General features: G+C 33.6%; 2 protein-coding genes across 2 annotated transcripts; one reads left to right on the forward strand and one right to left on the reverse strand.

Moving 5' to 3' along the window:
• The first annotated feature begins 2039 nt into the window (after positions 1–2039).
• LOAG_04810 (hypothetical protein) lies at positions 2040–10295 on the forward strand. The gene is made up of 13 exons (XM_020446683.1): positions 2040–2280; positions 3626–3992; positions 4587–4790; positions 5156–5321; positions 5433–5542; positions 5939–6125; positions 6363–6490; positions 6971–7397; positions 7617–7730; positions 8004–8164; positions 8436–8508; positions 9151–9309; positions 10050–10295. Exons 1-13 carry the CDS (start codon positions 2065–2067, stop codon positions 10102–10104), a joined length of 2367 nt encoding a protein of 788 aa, XP_020303007.1. The 5' UTR covers positions 2040–2064; the 3' UTR covers positions 10105–10295.
• Positions 10296–11349: 1054 nt separating this feature from the next.
• On the reverse strand, positions 11350–13933 carry LOAG_04812 (hypothetical protein; the record flags this gene model as incomplete). Its single annotated transcript, XM_020446684.1, has 7 exons — positions 11350–11526; positions 11621–11806; positions 12079–12170; positions 12359–12523; positions 12742–12868; positions 13253–13382; positions 13887–13933. The coding sequence occupies 7 exons, from the start codon at positions 13931–13933 to the stop codon at positions 11350–11352; spliced, it is 924 nt and encodes a 307-aa protein (XP_020303008.1).
• Between the last annotated feature and the right edge of the window lie 1138 nt (positions 13934–15071).

Below are 15071 nucleotides of genomic sequence, written 5' to 3' on the forward strand. Positions count from 1 at the left end.
ATCATCGAAATTTTAAATTCAAGTGAACTGAAATGTTTCGTTTCAAACATTTGAAATTTGAAAGCTAATTATCAGGGAAAATTGCTACAACAATTATTGACAGTTGTGTAATAATTTCGTGTATTATTCATTGATTAAATGAATAAAAGATGATACAGTGTGCATTTTGAATTTCAATTAAAATTAAATTTTTAAAATTAAAATCCCAAAATAAGGGAATGACTTATGACCATTCTTCCATTGTAACATCTTAATAAGATAACAAAAATTCTTTGTTCATTGTATAACTCATCCTTTTCACGATAATTTCAAAACTTTTCTGATGATTACATTTCAAAATAATGTGGAAAAGAAAATCAATATTGTTAAATTAAATGAAATGAGAGATTATATTGGCAAATACTTTTCATTATCTATCAAATGCTTAATGAAGAATCGGATTATCGGATTGAGATTAATGGTTAATTTCTGTTCACTGAACCAATTCGAAACTAAAGATTGGTCTGGTAAGAACTGAAAATAATTGATTGAAAATTTGAAATAATTTTAAGCGAATTAGACCGGATTGCAACCATATTGCATTTTTATTCTTCAATTAATCTCGAAATGATATCTACTAAAAGTTCTTTATGGTGCTTGTGACTTTGAGACTTTCACTGGTAACAAAACATATTGCTGAGTTACTGTAAACCACGCTGTACATTGTTTATCGTATGCTATTTGTAGTAGAGATGGAAGAAGGAAAGATCGTTTACCGTATGTCATGTAAGGTAAGGAGGGAGGAGGTGAAAATATTCTGAGATTAATTTTCGGAATTTTTCTGAATAAGAACATAGTTATCTTAGATCCGGATAATTTCTTCGTCATTGATCAATTATCTGCGAATTATTCTAGAATGTTCGAAGTGACTTCAAATCCTTCCAAAAAAAAAGGAATGAAACTGTGTGATTTCCCATTTGACAACAAATTACATTGTATATCTTTAGAATGTACAACTTTATAATTGACAGATACTAAAGTGCAAAGTCAAATTGGTACTGTTAGTGTAAACATAAGTTGAAAAAAGGAAGGGTACTACTGTAGGTCTTTGAAGGACACTACTGTAGGTCTTTGAAGGATACTACTGTAGGTCTTTACTGTATGAAAGATTGTTTTCCCTTTGATAAACTTTGACTTCATTTTTTAATGCCTTTCCATTTTTCCTCCTTATTTTTATTCTTTCTTTTTTAAGCAGCATTATTGAATCGTTGGATTTATCATTTGTACAAGTTTATGCAGATATCCCATAGTTGGCATATTTAACTTAATGTAAACTTCTAACATAGACTGATGATAATGTGATGTAACGATAATGCAATTATCGTTACATCACATTATCATTAATCTATATTGGAAGCTTTAACAAAAGGTTGAAGTGGACAATCTCAAATCTGACAATATTTATTTACGTTATGACTATCAGGAGGCAAAAAAACATTCTGTTATTGTTACAGTTATATCATAATTATAATCATGATAATTCTGACCATATAATAGTATTATCGTAGCATATTATCATCATGTTATAATTGAATTATCATTTATCACTTTATCATTATATCATTGTGTTTTAATCATATAATTATTGTTTATTAAAATTGTATTTTTTTTTTTTATTACAATATCCACACGGGATGCAGAGGTTTCGTAGCGATTACGTGTGGCTGAATTATTATTCCAGTTTGGTCGGAATGACTTTCAGACTTGACTGAATGCGCAGCGTGCAGGCGTTGCGTTTGCATGCATGTTTTATTGCTTTCGGGATTTGTTTTTTCTTTTGATAGGATTGGTTGTGATGCGGCCTTTTCAAATCACTTCAACGAAAATATGACTTATTTATTGTTTTAATATGTGAAATGATTGTTTACGTGTTTATTATGAACGAGAAAAATTAGGAATTACAATTTACAAAAAATGTACTGAGGTTGTCGTGTGGTCTCTACAGTATTTTAGTGAAAAACGTGACATGCATGATTTCAGGCTTTAAAAAAGTATGTATCAATTACAGGCGCAAGAAGTAAAGAGATGGTGGAGGTATTGACGACATTTGGTGAAAAGACGGAAAAGTTAGACATCGACCGCGTGGTCATTATTAGCACCTTACCGATACGATTGCAATATGAATCACGAGAACAATTCAATAAAACCATTTTTCGCTTGATCAGTTTGAAATTTGATCTTGGATGTGACGTCATCGATCGTATTATTCGTTTTCCGTTGATCGATGGTGTTTCAGATCAGGTTGTTCATTTTTCATTTATCAGATATAAAATACAGGAGAAGAGATGATTCATTTAACTCATTGTTCCATCACTGTTTTATAACTTCGAGCTGATTTCGTATTTTCATATGATGTTAGCGTCTGACACTGAAGGATATGTGTGTATGCTGAACTTCGTTATGTATTATTTCTAGTTAGAATGTAATAGCGAAACGTATGTGAATTTACAGAGCTTCGTTATCATCAGCAGTTAGTCAACCTCTTCTAACCAACAACGCTTCGATTAAGCGAGTTAAGATGATGGTTAACGTTTTTGAATATCAGTCAGATGTGATCTTATCGCTGAGAACGTATTAAACATATGCGGTACTGCGTCGTCGACGTGCGCAGTTATCGGCAGCAATCGCGCTTTGTGGAATAGCCTGATAGTTCTGGTGAAGATAGCTTGCATACCCTGCAACCCAGTTTTTTAATGGGCATTTTGTGGTAGCTCTTGTATATCATTATTTCTTCATAGAAATCTTGGCTGTCGATAATTGTCTGTTCGCTGTAAAGTGTTTCCAATTTTTTTCTTTTTTTTTTACATGAGTGAGATATACAACTATAGAGAACGAGATCTGTGGCGGGATTTCCTTACTCGAAGCAATATATTGTCCTTAGCAGGTCATGATCTTATTGCTTGCTGTATAACCCATAACTTCTCATTTTATACTGAAACAAATCTATGGCTGGACAAAAGCGCTTCTATTTTCGACAACTAGACACATAAACTACTTGGATTTTCGCATCACTTTTTGTTATTTTCCCCTTCTTTTTTCTTTACGGAATAGAACTCATCGCCGGTTGATTTAAGAAACTTTCTTGGTTCTGTGGAAGAGCAACTTAATTGTGATTTATTTCATCCTGTATCGTATTTATCTTATGGAAATGACTTCATTCGTTTAAGGGAAACTTGTTATATATTCATATCTTTCCTTCCAATTCTATTTAATTTTTCCTCTTTGGGTAAATACAAATCTTAATAGTTAAAGACTGTAAGAACGAAAAAAGACACTTGTTTTTACCTTTCGTGCCTAAAGCTGAGTTATCACATGCAGCTTTTCATATTGAGTATTATTCATTGAATAATCAAATATAATGGTAATTTACTTACTTGCTGTATATAATTCGTCATTAGTTACGGCTAGAACATTGTTCGATTTGAGTGGGTTGGCACTAATCCACTAGTTCTTTCGTAAATGGTTTTATACTGTATCAGCATGTTGCTGATATTATATTCAGCATGTTGGAGACATCCGTGATTCCTCGCGTGTACTCTCTTTCTTCTGGGATACCACTCCACCGTAACCTAATCAGTCACTTCAGGAGCTTGGTGTGAAGTGTTTGGTTTCATTCTATTCACGAGTGCATCGAGATCGTGTTATCTCGCAAAAAAATCGGCTTGACCCGCCAACAACAGTTAATTCAATCACTGAACCTCCGAAGGAGTTGAGCGGTGAAGCAGAATTCGAAGCAATAGCAGCTCCGGCAAATTTTGAAATGGCTGATGAACGCAACAGTAATCTGGCTGATACTGTTGCTGTTGATGCCGATAGCGGAGCTCAAAATGCTGTAAGTACTGGTGTACCGAATATTCCAGTAGCTCCCATGGCATCGGAGCAAGATGATGTCGTTGTTGCACGTGATGACGACAATGCATCGAGACCGATAGTCGGCAAAGATGGCAAAAACGGTTGGCCTCTTACTTTACTTGCTGAAGTTAAGAAGCCATTGATCATTATCGCTCCTAGAACGGACCGGATATGTCTTTGTCATTTCTGATCATTCTAAACTCATTATTGCATGTTTCGCAGACCTGGTAAGAGGGTATTTCTATAGAGATTCATGTAGATGCACTTGCACTCGTACTGTAGGAAATATTCTCAGCCATCGCGAAGGCCAGCCAGAAATGTTTGAATCATTTTTCTGATTTGTAGGTTCTGGAAGCAAACATCTAAAGGAAGTGCATTTGACAGATTTTTTTCTTTTTCAGAAAATGAATTTCCAGAAATCGGCAAACATACGATTAGTAAAAGTAAATGTCCTCGATTTGAAGTAGTGAAATCATGAAGGAAGTCAAGAATACTTCTAGGTTTTAAGACTTGGGGACATCTTTTCCGATTGGATAAAAGAATTGTTTTTGTTTCAATCCAACCCGTAAAGTCCTCTTAACTTCTGGTAAATAAAACTGTAATTTTGCCGAAAAATGTCTGAATTCTACAAAATAAAAAAGGTGAAATATCCTATTTGTGTGGCAAATGCCATTGACACTTTTCATATTTTTCAGAAAACGAAGGGAAAACTTCAAATGTCACTCAAGAAACGGACGCTGAAGTAGTCCTTGCTGTAGTGGAAAGTTTGAAGAATATAACAGTAAGAAGTTTGGGTGAGGAAACGGGTCCGGATAAATTAACCAACAAAATGATTATGGCGGAATATTACAAAACATTACCAATTGATTGGGATGGTGCTCCAGAATTTCAGTGGAGGCGTAAGTTTCACGTTAATTGTAATATGAATCTAGTCATTTCTTTGTCTGGTTATCCAATCCTTCACGACTCAATAATGTAAGTAATGGAGCGTTTCTGAGAACTTCATTATAATAGCTTTCGGAGAGCTTCATAGAGCTACATTACACTAGCTTTGGCTGGGCAAATTGCTTAAATCTTTTCTTTTTAATAATGTAAAGTAAGAATCCTTACCACATATTTGTCCGTCAACTGGACTAGTAAGACGATATCCAGAAATCCCAACCCAAATCTATGCTAATCTTTCAACTAATTTTGCAATTTTTTTTACAAACCCATTCTATATCAGTCTTTTATCGGATTTCTTTATCGGATAAAACTTTTACAGTATGCAAGGATGAGTCAGACAGACGTGTGGTAATTTTTGAAAATGTGTTACCAGCAGATATGCACAATCCCTGGTTTTACACCGCGCTTCTACGTTGTAAGCGAGTTATTATGGAGTTCCCGCTGTCAGCCGGTAAAATTGATGCAGATTTTAATCATTTATACGGGTAGGTATTGCTCATCAGAATTTCACTGCACACTGGTTAATGATTTTGAAGTTAATTTCTTCAGAAAATCCGGAATGTTCTAGTTCTAGTATCCTGTGATGTTTATTTCAGACGAATTGAAGCATATTTCCAAAGTGATCATCCCATTGCATATTGCGCTGTAAACAATCTTGTTCATATACGGACTGGTGCACATCGGGTAAAAATCTATTTGCCACAAAGTAAATTTTTATTTCTTGTTTGCCAAAAGCAGTAAAAGTCTGTAAAATCCAGATTTACTTTTATTTGCGTATTTTCTGTTACCAAAAAATTTTCCCTATCATGATTCGAAACCTATTGCTAGTAACCTTGTTTGCTGTTTCATTATCTCATTTGCACCTTTCAGTCCAATACTGTTAGCTTTATACTAAACAGTCAAGTCTCAGATTTCTTACTATAGGTTATATATCCATAGTTCCTGTTGAAAAAAGAAGTTTCATCTTCTATGATTCAGTAGAATTTAGGGCTACATTTTTTCTCGTTATCTGATGTGTATGTTTATTAGGTTTTGTTTGTTTAGCATCACTTCATTTCCATTTCATTTAGGATTTTCTTACGATAGAGTGTTGCAATTTTAGCAAAATGGGTACGAAAATACAAGGAAATATTGGAAAGTCGTTTGGGTCGAATGCGAGAACCAATGGAAAGTATGCGTTATTTGATCTTGAAACCTGTAAGCGACAAAGTAACGGAGAAACAAATTCGCGAAACCTGTTTTAAAAATTATCCGATCGAAAGTATACGTTTTGAAAAGGATATGTTAGGGTAAGTGTAAAACTTCATACAGTTTAGAATATCAGCTTTTTCCCAGAATAATACAGTTTACTTATGAGCTAGACACGATAACAGTTTATTAATTTTTAGAAAGATCTTAACCAGTTAAATTAGCAGTCACCTGTCTTTGTTTTGTTTAATGATTTAAGATAAGTATGTTATAATGTTCCACAGAAGTTTATGATACTGTTTGTAAAAGTTTTACTTTTTCAAACAAGAGCTTTGTAGGCAGCGTATGGCTCTTTTATTGTTTCCAACTGCTCGCGAAGCTGTAGCAGCTCATTCTAATAATGATTTTGTTCATCTCGGTGCACAAAATGTGTCAAGTAATTATGTCAAAGTATATTTCCCGAATGGTAAGTCATGATGAGACACATGATTATATGAAAATATGCCACATAACGTAGCTATCATTAAGGTTGACAATTACCCATAGCTTGCCACATGATATTACAATAATATAACATGGTGTGCTACTGGTATAATTGTATGATAATAGTATGCTGATGAGATTTTTGCTTCAGTTCATGAAAGTGAAAGCAAGTATGCAAGTTATTTAATGTTGTCAGTAATTCGTCCATCAGTAATTTATACTGTTTGGAGTCTAAATTTTCACAGCTTCATGACTATGAATATTTTTCCGTTTTCTAGTATCTCGAAAATTTCAAGCGTCCTTTATGACATTATTGGTTGGTATGAGGAAATTCCTCTATATTTATGGCAGCTATCACTGTTGTAGCCCTTCCATTGAGAGAATTTTCTAATTTTTTTTTCAACTTCAGCATTTGTAGCAGACGTTTTCTCTGGAAAAAAGTTTTTTTAATTTAAAATTTCAGTGGATTTTCATGGCTGGGATCGGCTTATTGTACCAACACCAGAAACCGATATGTATTGTTTGTTAACCTACAAAGAATTCATCTCATACACTCAATCGAAAAAGGTAGAGCAGGAACAGGAGAAATTATCCAAAGCATCTGTAACGATGGAAACGAATCAGACCCGAAGTGATGCTGCAAAAACGACGCAAGATCGAAAACGTGGATTAGAAACGGGACGAGAAAAAGACATAACCGAAAGCGGTGGTGGTAATAATATTGATAGTAGTGCTGCACATGGTTGTGAGAGCATAAAGCCGGCTGAGAAAAATGCTGGAATGAGAAATCTGCAGTCGAAACCAACGTTCCCAAAGAAAGGTCAACCTCCTGGTGATGCAAAAAGAATAGCAGAGGATGATGGTGGTGGACCCTCTCGAAAACGGCGAAGGTCAATCATTAAACAATTTATATATGTGCAATTTCGAATTCGCCTATCAGACAAAAGGAATCGTAAATGTTTGGCGTATATTATTAGCATAGAAAGTCTTTGTCGAAACCGCCAGAAAAAACGCTGATTTCAGAATTTTGCAAATATTTTCGGTTTTTGTTAACCACCAGTGGCTCTTACTTTGCTAGTTTTCTGAAGAAAGTTCCGTTTCTTTTACAGAGCAGGGCGGTATAGAAGACGACGATATAGTCGATCCGATTCATTCCGATCGATTCCATCGTATTCAATGCCGCAAGCTCCACCGCGGTATGGAGGAGGTTACAGAGTGGAACCGTATGCCTTTTTACTCAAAAAAAAAAACCGTTTCATATCGTATATGTCGTGTTTTCCCCGAATTTTTCGAAATCGTTCCGACTCAGTTTTGCTGATTTTATTCTCTTGATGCGAAGTACAGGTGCATACCTTTATTACCTGTGATTCAGTCGTCATTTACCATGGAAAAAGAGGAAGTGGATTACCTTTGTGTATCAAAGGTTGCTGTCATCTCTGCTTGTTGACATTGTTGTTTGCTAAGCAGACAAAGTTAAGAGTCGGTGTCATTTTCAGTTGGAGACGTCCACCACAGCCAGCTCCGTATCCATACGGCCCTGCTTTCGATTCGTATGGTTACGCAGATGCCAGGCGAAGGAAACCACCGGGCAAATTGTCCGTGATGGACGTTGCCGTACCGGATGTGGCTCTACCTCCGCCACGTCCCAATGTTCCATGTAATGCTGCTTTTTTGTGTTTTCGTTTTTTTTTTAAATATAAGTCATCTGACTAACTAGCAGAGAAAATTTGATCAAAAATCAGAAAGATCCGGAGGTTCAAAGTTCAACTTGGGTTCGTGCAATACAGTATCAGTTTATGATCAGGCGCTTCATCATTTCTTACTAGGTAATGATCAGTTACAAATTGTCCTATATTAATAATATGAAGAAATGAAATACATAAGTCATATTTTTCTTTATTTTAGTCAGTTTTTTAGTTCAATTTTAGTGAGTGGTGCTATGGAGCGCAGAAAGGAAATGGATTTGCAAGAGCATATTTTACGTCAACAAAAAGTTATTGAGTAAGTTTTGCAGAGATTATTAATTTCATATTTTCATTTGCTCCATTTCCTATAGTATTCTGTTATCACTGAAACAGCGTGGTTCGATATCCATTAAGCGTGTGCTCTATTCTTCTGGTCAGGCAAGTTCAATGATTCTTTAATTTCAGAAACTTCTTGGGATTCAGGTTCTAATGGGAGATTAGGTAGGCAGTTACAAAGTGTTCTGTTCTTTATCGGTTTTTTGCAAGTGCTTATAATTCTTATTCCTTTCTCCCTTGTTGGTTCGGATGCACTTCGTACCTTGCTTCGTTTTGATTTTCAGACCTTTTTAGAATTGTGAATTTCACTTCAATTTTCTGAAACTCTGTTGTATCCAAAAAGAAGCTCAAGTTCAAAAAAAAAAAAGTATTTTGAATCAAACTAATTTTCACCATCGAAGCCGAAGTTATTTGATGTAAAGAGCAGAGTAGTTGCTCATGAGCAGCGCAAGATTTGTCCAAGACTGGCTTATCGTAGTTTAGTGATAAGAAACTGCTGCAGGGATAGAACTCCCCTATGTTTGCAACAGTGAATGATTGGTCTCATCCTACTTTGATTTACTTTACCATATTTTGGTAGTTAGTTTAAATATTTTTTTAAGTTAAACTAAATTATTTGTAGTGATCTTGCGAAGAAGTTGTCTACTCAAAACACTGTACCGGATTACATAAGACGTCCAGAAATGAATGATCCGTATGCAGTCGTACAGGCACCATCAACATCGTCGTTACCAGCAGCAAGTACCACGAGTAAGATGCCAGCCTGGGTTACACCGTCGATGTAAGTCCCGAAATCCTCCCTTCGCTGAATGCAGAACTTTGATACGGTAAACCGTTTCGTTTGCACTGCCTATCAGATGTTTTTAATCAGAAACTTTAGGATCCCAACGCTCAGGTTCCTTCCCCAAAAGAAATAAACACTGTGAGGCGAAAAAAAAACGAAGAAAACTTGAGCAGGATAAAGAAGAGAGAAGAAGAGAGAAAAACAAGAATCAGATAATGGAATTACAAAGGAAAAAAAAATCGTATTTATATGTTATTAGATTGGCATTCCAGTATTAGAGACTTGAGAATCAGTTTCAGTCATATACATTTTGTAGCTGTTACTATTTAGTAAAAACTTCTGATTCATAGTTTAGATTTTGGATGGACTAGGGCTTAAGATTTTAAAACAGTCTGACCGGTCGCATAAATGCTGCATAGTAATTGATGTAGATAATCTTTTCTCTTATAATGCGTTTGTCTGTTTAGCAAGCATCTTATCATAACTAGGTTTTAAATGCAAGTGCTAGAGAAAGGATTGCAGAATCTAAGCCCATGACGTCTGGTAGGCTGTGCAGCTGCTGTTATAAAAGGAGACAGGTTGGAGGAAATAAGAACAAAATAAATGAAAAAGGAAAAATTGTTGGATTGGCAAAAATCAAGAGTAAGAAATGAAGAAAATATTTTGTGGTCTATGTGTCAAATTTGAATTTCCTATTCCCAAAATTTTATTGATGAAATAGAGTTTTCAACCTTTAGATATACTCAATCACAAAGTGGCAACTCTGCTCAAACATATGAAGCATGGCGATAAAATCTGGCGAATAACGCATTTTTAGATGTGGCATATTTCCTATACTTGTTTCCCCTGTAATTCTTTTAAATTTTACGATTGGATTTAATTACAGTTTTCCTTTTTGTCATTGTTGTTTTAGTTTTCTGAAATGTATTTTTTCTGCTTTTTGCTGCGATCTCATTTCAATTGATACATTTTTTTAAGCGGCGTTTTTTCGTATTAGTTTTGAAAATTTTATGCAAAAGAAATGAGAATTTGTCAAAGGCTGCTTTTCTAATTTGCTCGGTGAGGAAAATTTCTTCACAGAATTGTAAATTTGATGGAGTATAGTAGCAATTAATTTCTTTATTTTTCACAAATCTTTAATAAATTTGAATAAACTATTTGGTGTATGTTGTAAAAAATTTTTCTTTTTTTTCCTTCCTCTCAACTTCTCCTTTCCGCATTATATGTTTTATTGTATTTGTAATTGAATGAAATGAAAGTAAAAATGAGAGGGAGGGAGGGAAAGGAAAAGAGAGAGGAAGGTGGTTAGAAATTATCTGGTAAAGAGGAGCACTGTTAATCTTCGTGAGATTTCATTACTATGCTGCGGGATGTTTCAAAAAATTTCTTGAGTATTTGTCAATGTAGCAAAATCTCGAAATTAGTGCTTGAACAAAGTAGGTTATGCTCACAAATATTCAAATCATTCCATATAACTCAGACACTTGTCTCACAAGGATATTCCAAATAACTAAGAGAATTGGAGTATAATATCCTTGTGGGACAAATCAAGGAGATCATAGTCTATTTCTAATATAAATAGTCGAGTCAGTGATACAAGATTCAGTGGACATAAAGTTTGTTTTCTGTTAAAGGGGAAGTACTAACTTTCGCTCAGTAATACAATATTCAGTGGACGTAAAGTTTGTTTTCTGTTAAAGGAGAAGTATTAACTTTCGCTTGTCATTTTATTTCAAATTGTTTTCTTATATTAATATTTTATGACTATTTCATTTGTATTACTGTAGGGAATCAGCTACATTATGTATCAATTATTGTCGTAAATGTCTTACAAATGAATAGATTTACAGCCAATCAAAACAGTAGTAAAGATTGATGGCAAAATCGTAAGCTAAGTGTTGGCTTAGTCATTCCTGAGAAAGCAATGATTGATCATGTTTTGCTGTTGCGAAAACCTATAGAAGAAGCATTATTTTCAGTTTTCCGACAAACTTTGAGAAGTCCAGGATATATCGAGGAGTGGCTAACTGTTAAAGATCACATTATTAAGTTCGAAGGTAGATCTTTTGGCCATAGATACGAATCACGGGTACCTTTTCGTTGTACTGAAAGGGTAGAAATGTGTGCAGCACGTCGGATCTGTTCTTTTAGCACCAATTCAGATCGCTTCACGAGGAAATATGCAAATGCACCACAAAAACTATCTCCAGCACCCTATAAAGAATTCTCAATAATTTAGCTAAATGCAAAGGACTGTTGACGAACAGACACATTTCATTTGTGGATATGCATTTTGCGCAATGCTGACCGTAGTTTCAACAACTTTGACTGCTGGTACGCTTATGTGACCTGAATCACCCTGTTTGCTATCATATACAACACCTTTCGCTCCGAGAGTTAAAATCACAATTAATGGACCAACATCCAGTAACTTCCTGGCAGCTTTTTGCGCATCTTCAATAGATTTAATACATTGATCTGCGAGATATTCTGCCTGAAATAAACATGATAGAGGAGGATGTTCAAGGTCAGGAGGACTTTTACAAATGATAATAAGTGGGGGAATAAGTTAGTTAATGGGGTTCGTTCGGAAAATTTTTGACCTCAATTTCGTCGGTCAAAAATCATAAGTAGTATGTAATCCAATACCGAAGTAAGCGTTGGAACGTTACTATTAGATAATTCCACAGATGATTTATGATTAATAAACAAATAGTAAGTCAGAGATGATGTTAGCCAAAATTCTAAGCTTGTCGTTCAACTTACCTCAATTTCATTTGCGCATAATATGTCTGCCAATTTTAAAATACTTTTAGCGAAAGTCTCTTCAACTGGAGCATAATTCAGAAATGTTTTTACTGGAAATATAATACAGTTTTTCTCTTACTTTCTCGACTTTAAATTTTTTGAAGGCTTGGGAACATCTGAATTGAAATAGTTTCAAAAATTTTCTATTATCGTTTAATTTATTCGATGAAATCATTTACGGTCATAGTAATAGTTATTTACTTTGTTGTAACAATTCAAAAAAAAAAAAAAATAGAACTATTGTGCTTTCGGGCTAATTCGAACATCCTTTTTACGGATTCATAGCTTATTTCATTCTGACAAAGTACCAATTTTGTGGAAGCGATAACTTCCTCCAGTTCATCAATCCGGGATGATGAATATTCTAGATTTGCACCTGGTGCAACTACTATCGCATTTTGACCTTAAATTTTCAACAGAATAAATTTAAAAAGAAAAGTGGAAGTTAGAAAAAGAATCCACTGTTATTGTTTTCATAGCTGATTTCTTATGTCCAATTAATAAGGGAGATGTTTAGAGCACTGTACTGAACTATGCTATACTGTATAGCAAGAGATTTTATTACTGTTGAAGCATGTGGAAATGAAAAGATGACCCGATATTAATTCAACTTATGCTTACCATCTTTTGTAACAATTACTGTAGAGCAGCCAGTTTTTTCACTCTCACTAACATCAATATATTTAGTATTTACGCCAAAAATTTTCAAACTCTCCACATTACATACTCCAAATACATCTTTACCAACCTTAAAGACAATGCAATTATGATTATTACAATCTTTCAATTATAAACTTTCATTTTTTGTATAATGTAAAATTTTAAAAATACAATGTATGAAATGAGGGAAGATTTTTAACTTTCATAATTTATTCGATAAATGTTTAAGATTGATTTAATCATAAAGTGTAAACGATATCGATTATTTCTTTATCATTAATCATTCTCTCCACGTTATTTCACCTATCATCTTTTCATCCTTTTTTTTATTGAAAAAAAACAACGGGAAATTGACGTGAAATAACATATACGTCCTTGTACATAATACTAAAACGGTTATTTCTCATATTGCCTTTTTTCCCCCCATCTGATAAAATAACTTGATAAAGTAATATATATATCGATCACTAACCCTTCCGATCATGTATACTGTCGCACCTAACATAGCAGCTTGAGCAGCTTGATTAGCACCTTTTCCACCTGGTGATGTTGCAAATGTACCTTTTACTGCTTCACCTGGTCGTGGAAATTGATCCGTGTAACTTAATTAAAACTTAATTAATCTTTGATTTAATTAGTTAATACTGCCCATTTTGAGAGGAGAAAAGATGAGGATGAAGTATGTTTTTTGACAAAGGAAAAGGAATGAAACGATATGGATAAATCTATACTGGTGGAAATAAATTTTAATGAAAATAATCGAAAATTTTGAAAGCGTTCCAGTGAATTGTACACCAATCAATAATATGAGATCGGTATAAATTACCCGGAAAGATAATTAAATTAATTATTTAACACAGCTCATACGGAGAGCAAAAAGACGATGCAATGAAGTAAATATTCTGCTTATCATTACTGTGATTATCAAAGCTATTTCATGTAATCCATTAAATGATTATTGGTTGCTAAAGATAGCTTATCAGCTAATTATTGTTTAATATAAGCTAATATATGAAACTTTTGTAAATACTACAGCTATGTTTCGATGCCATAAAAATTTGTGGTATACTTTATTCTTTTTGGGGTTTTTTTAATTTTGAAATTACCTTACTAAATCTTGAACAATACTTCCGCAAACAACAATGTCAATCATAGTGCATACAGGAAAATATTTCACAAATTTCTCCTGGATGGTAAAATTCTGAAGGAACAGGAAGACGTTTCACAATCCTTCCTAAATGATAAAAATTTGAGAAAGAAAAGCAGTGATTATTGCATCCATTAAAATCATAAATTTTTCAAAATATTGCTATGACAAGAAAATTCGAAAACCGAATTTCGATGAAATGTGAAATTTCTATACTTTTTAGATTTGAGTTTAAATCACCCAACTCAAGTCTTAACAACAAAGAGGGAATAAAACTATTCGGTATATTTCATTTTATTTTTATTTTTTAATTAAAAAGAAATGCGAAAGAATAAAATGAATTAATTCATGAAAGATAACTGGAATGATATAGGAAATTTGGAAAAACTAAAACTTGACAACAATTGAAATTTCAGGAAACATCGAAGATCAAAAAAATAATTCGAATGATGAAACTCTCTCTCTCTCTCATCCTCTTTTACATATTGCACCTTAAGTGACATTAATTTGTTTAAAAGGAAAAATAGGAACTTAGAAATGTGACATTTCATAGCATGATCAAACTGAATAATAAGACTATTTATTTACCATTTACTTTCATATTTATGCAAATTTCGATATGCATTTGAAGAAAACAAAGAAACAAAAATTTTCATAAGTTTTTCATTTTGTACAATTTCATCTATTCGAATTTTTGAATGCTTTACAATCTCCTCCTGAACTTTTCAATAATTCCTTCAAATCGTTGCATAAGAAAGCAAGGTTATCATAATCACAAATTTTTATCATCTGGTCAACGGTCTCTAATCATCTTAATATATTTTAAATATTTCTCAATTACTTTAATTAACTGATAAGTGCTATATGCTGCGTGCTACTGTGATAATTTTATAACTATTTTTAAACTGTCATTTAATTACCGTAGAATTAATCATAATTATCAAATGGAACTTCACCGTATATATGTCAGTCATGTCGATTAACTGATATGTGCTACATGCTATATGTTACTATAATAATTTCGCAGCAATTTTTTTAAACTTATATTTACTGATAGTAATGATCATGAGTGAAAAAGGATAATATACGAGTGATAATTTGCTATAAAATGCATAATTAATTCCTAAACAAATGAAATAAGTTT

Source organism: Loa loa (genome assembly GCF_000183805.2).
Source record: "Loa loa unplaced genomic scaffold supercont3.145, whole genome shotgun sequence".
In the NCBI taxonomy this organism is placed as follows: Eukaryota; Metazoa; Nematoda; class Chromadorea; order Rhabditida; family Onchocercidae; genus Loa; species Loa loa.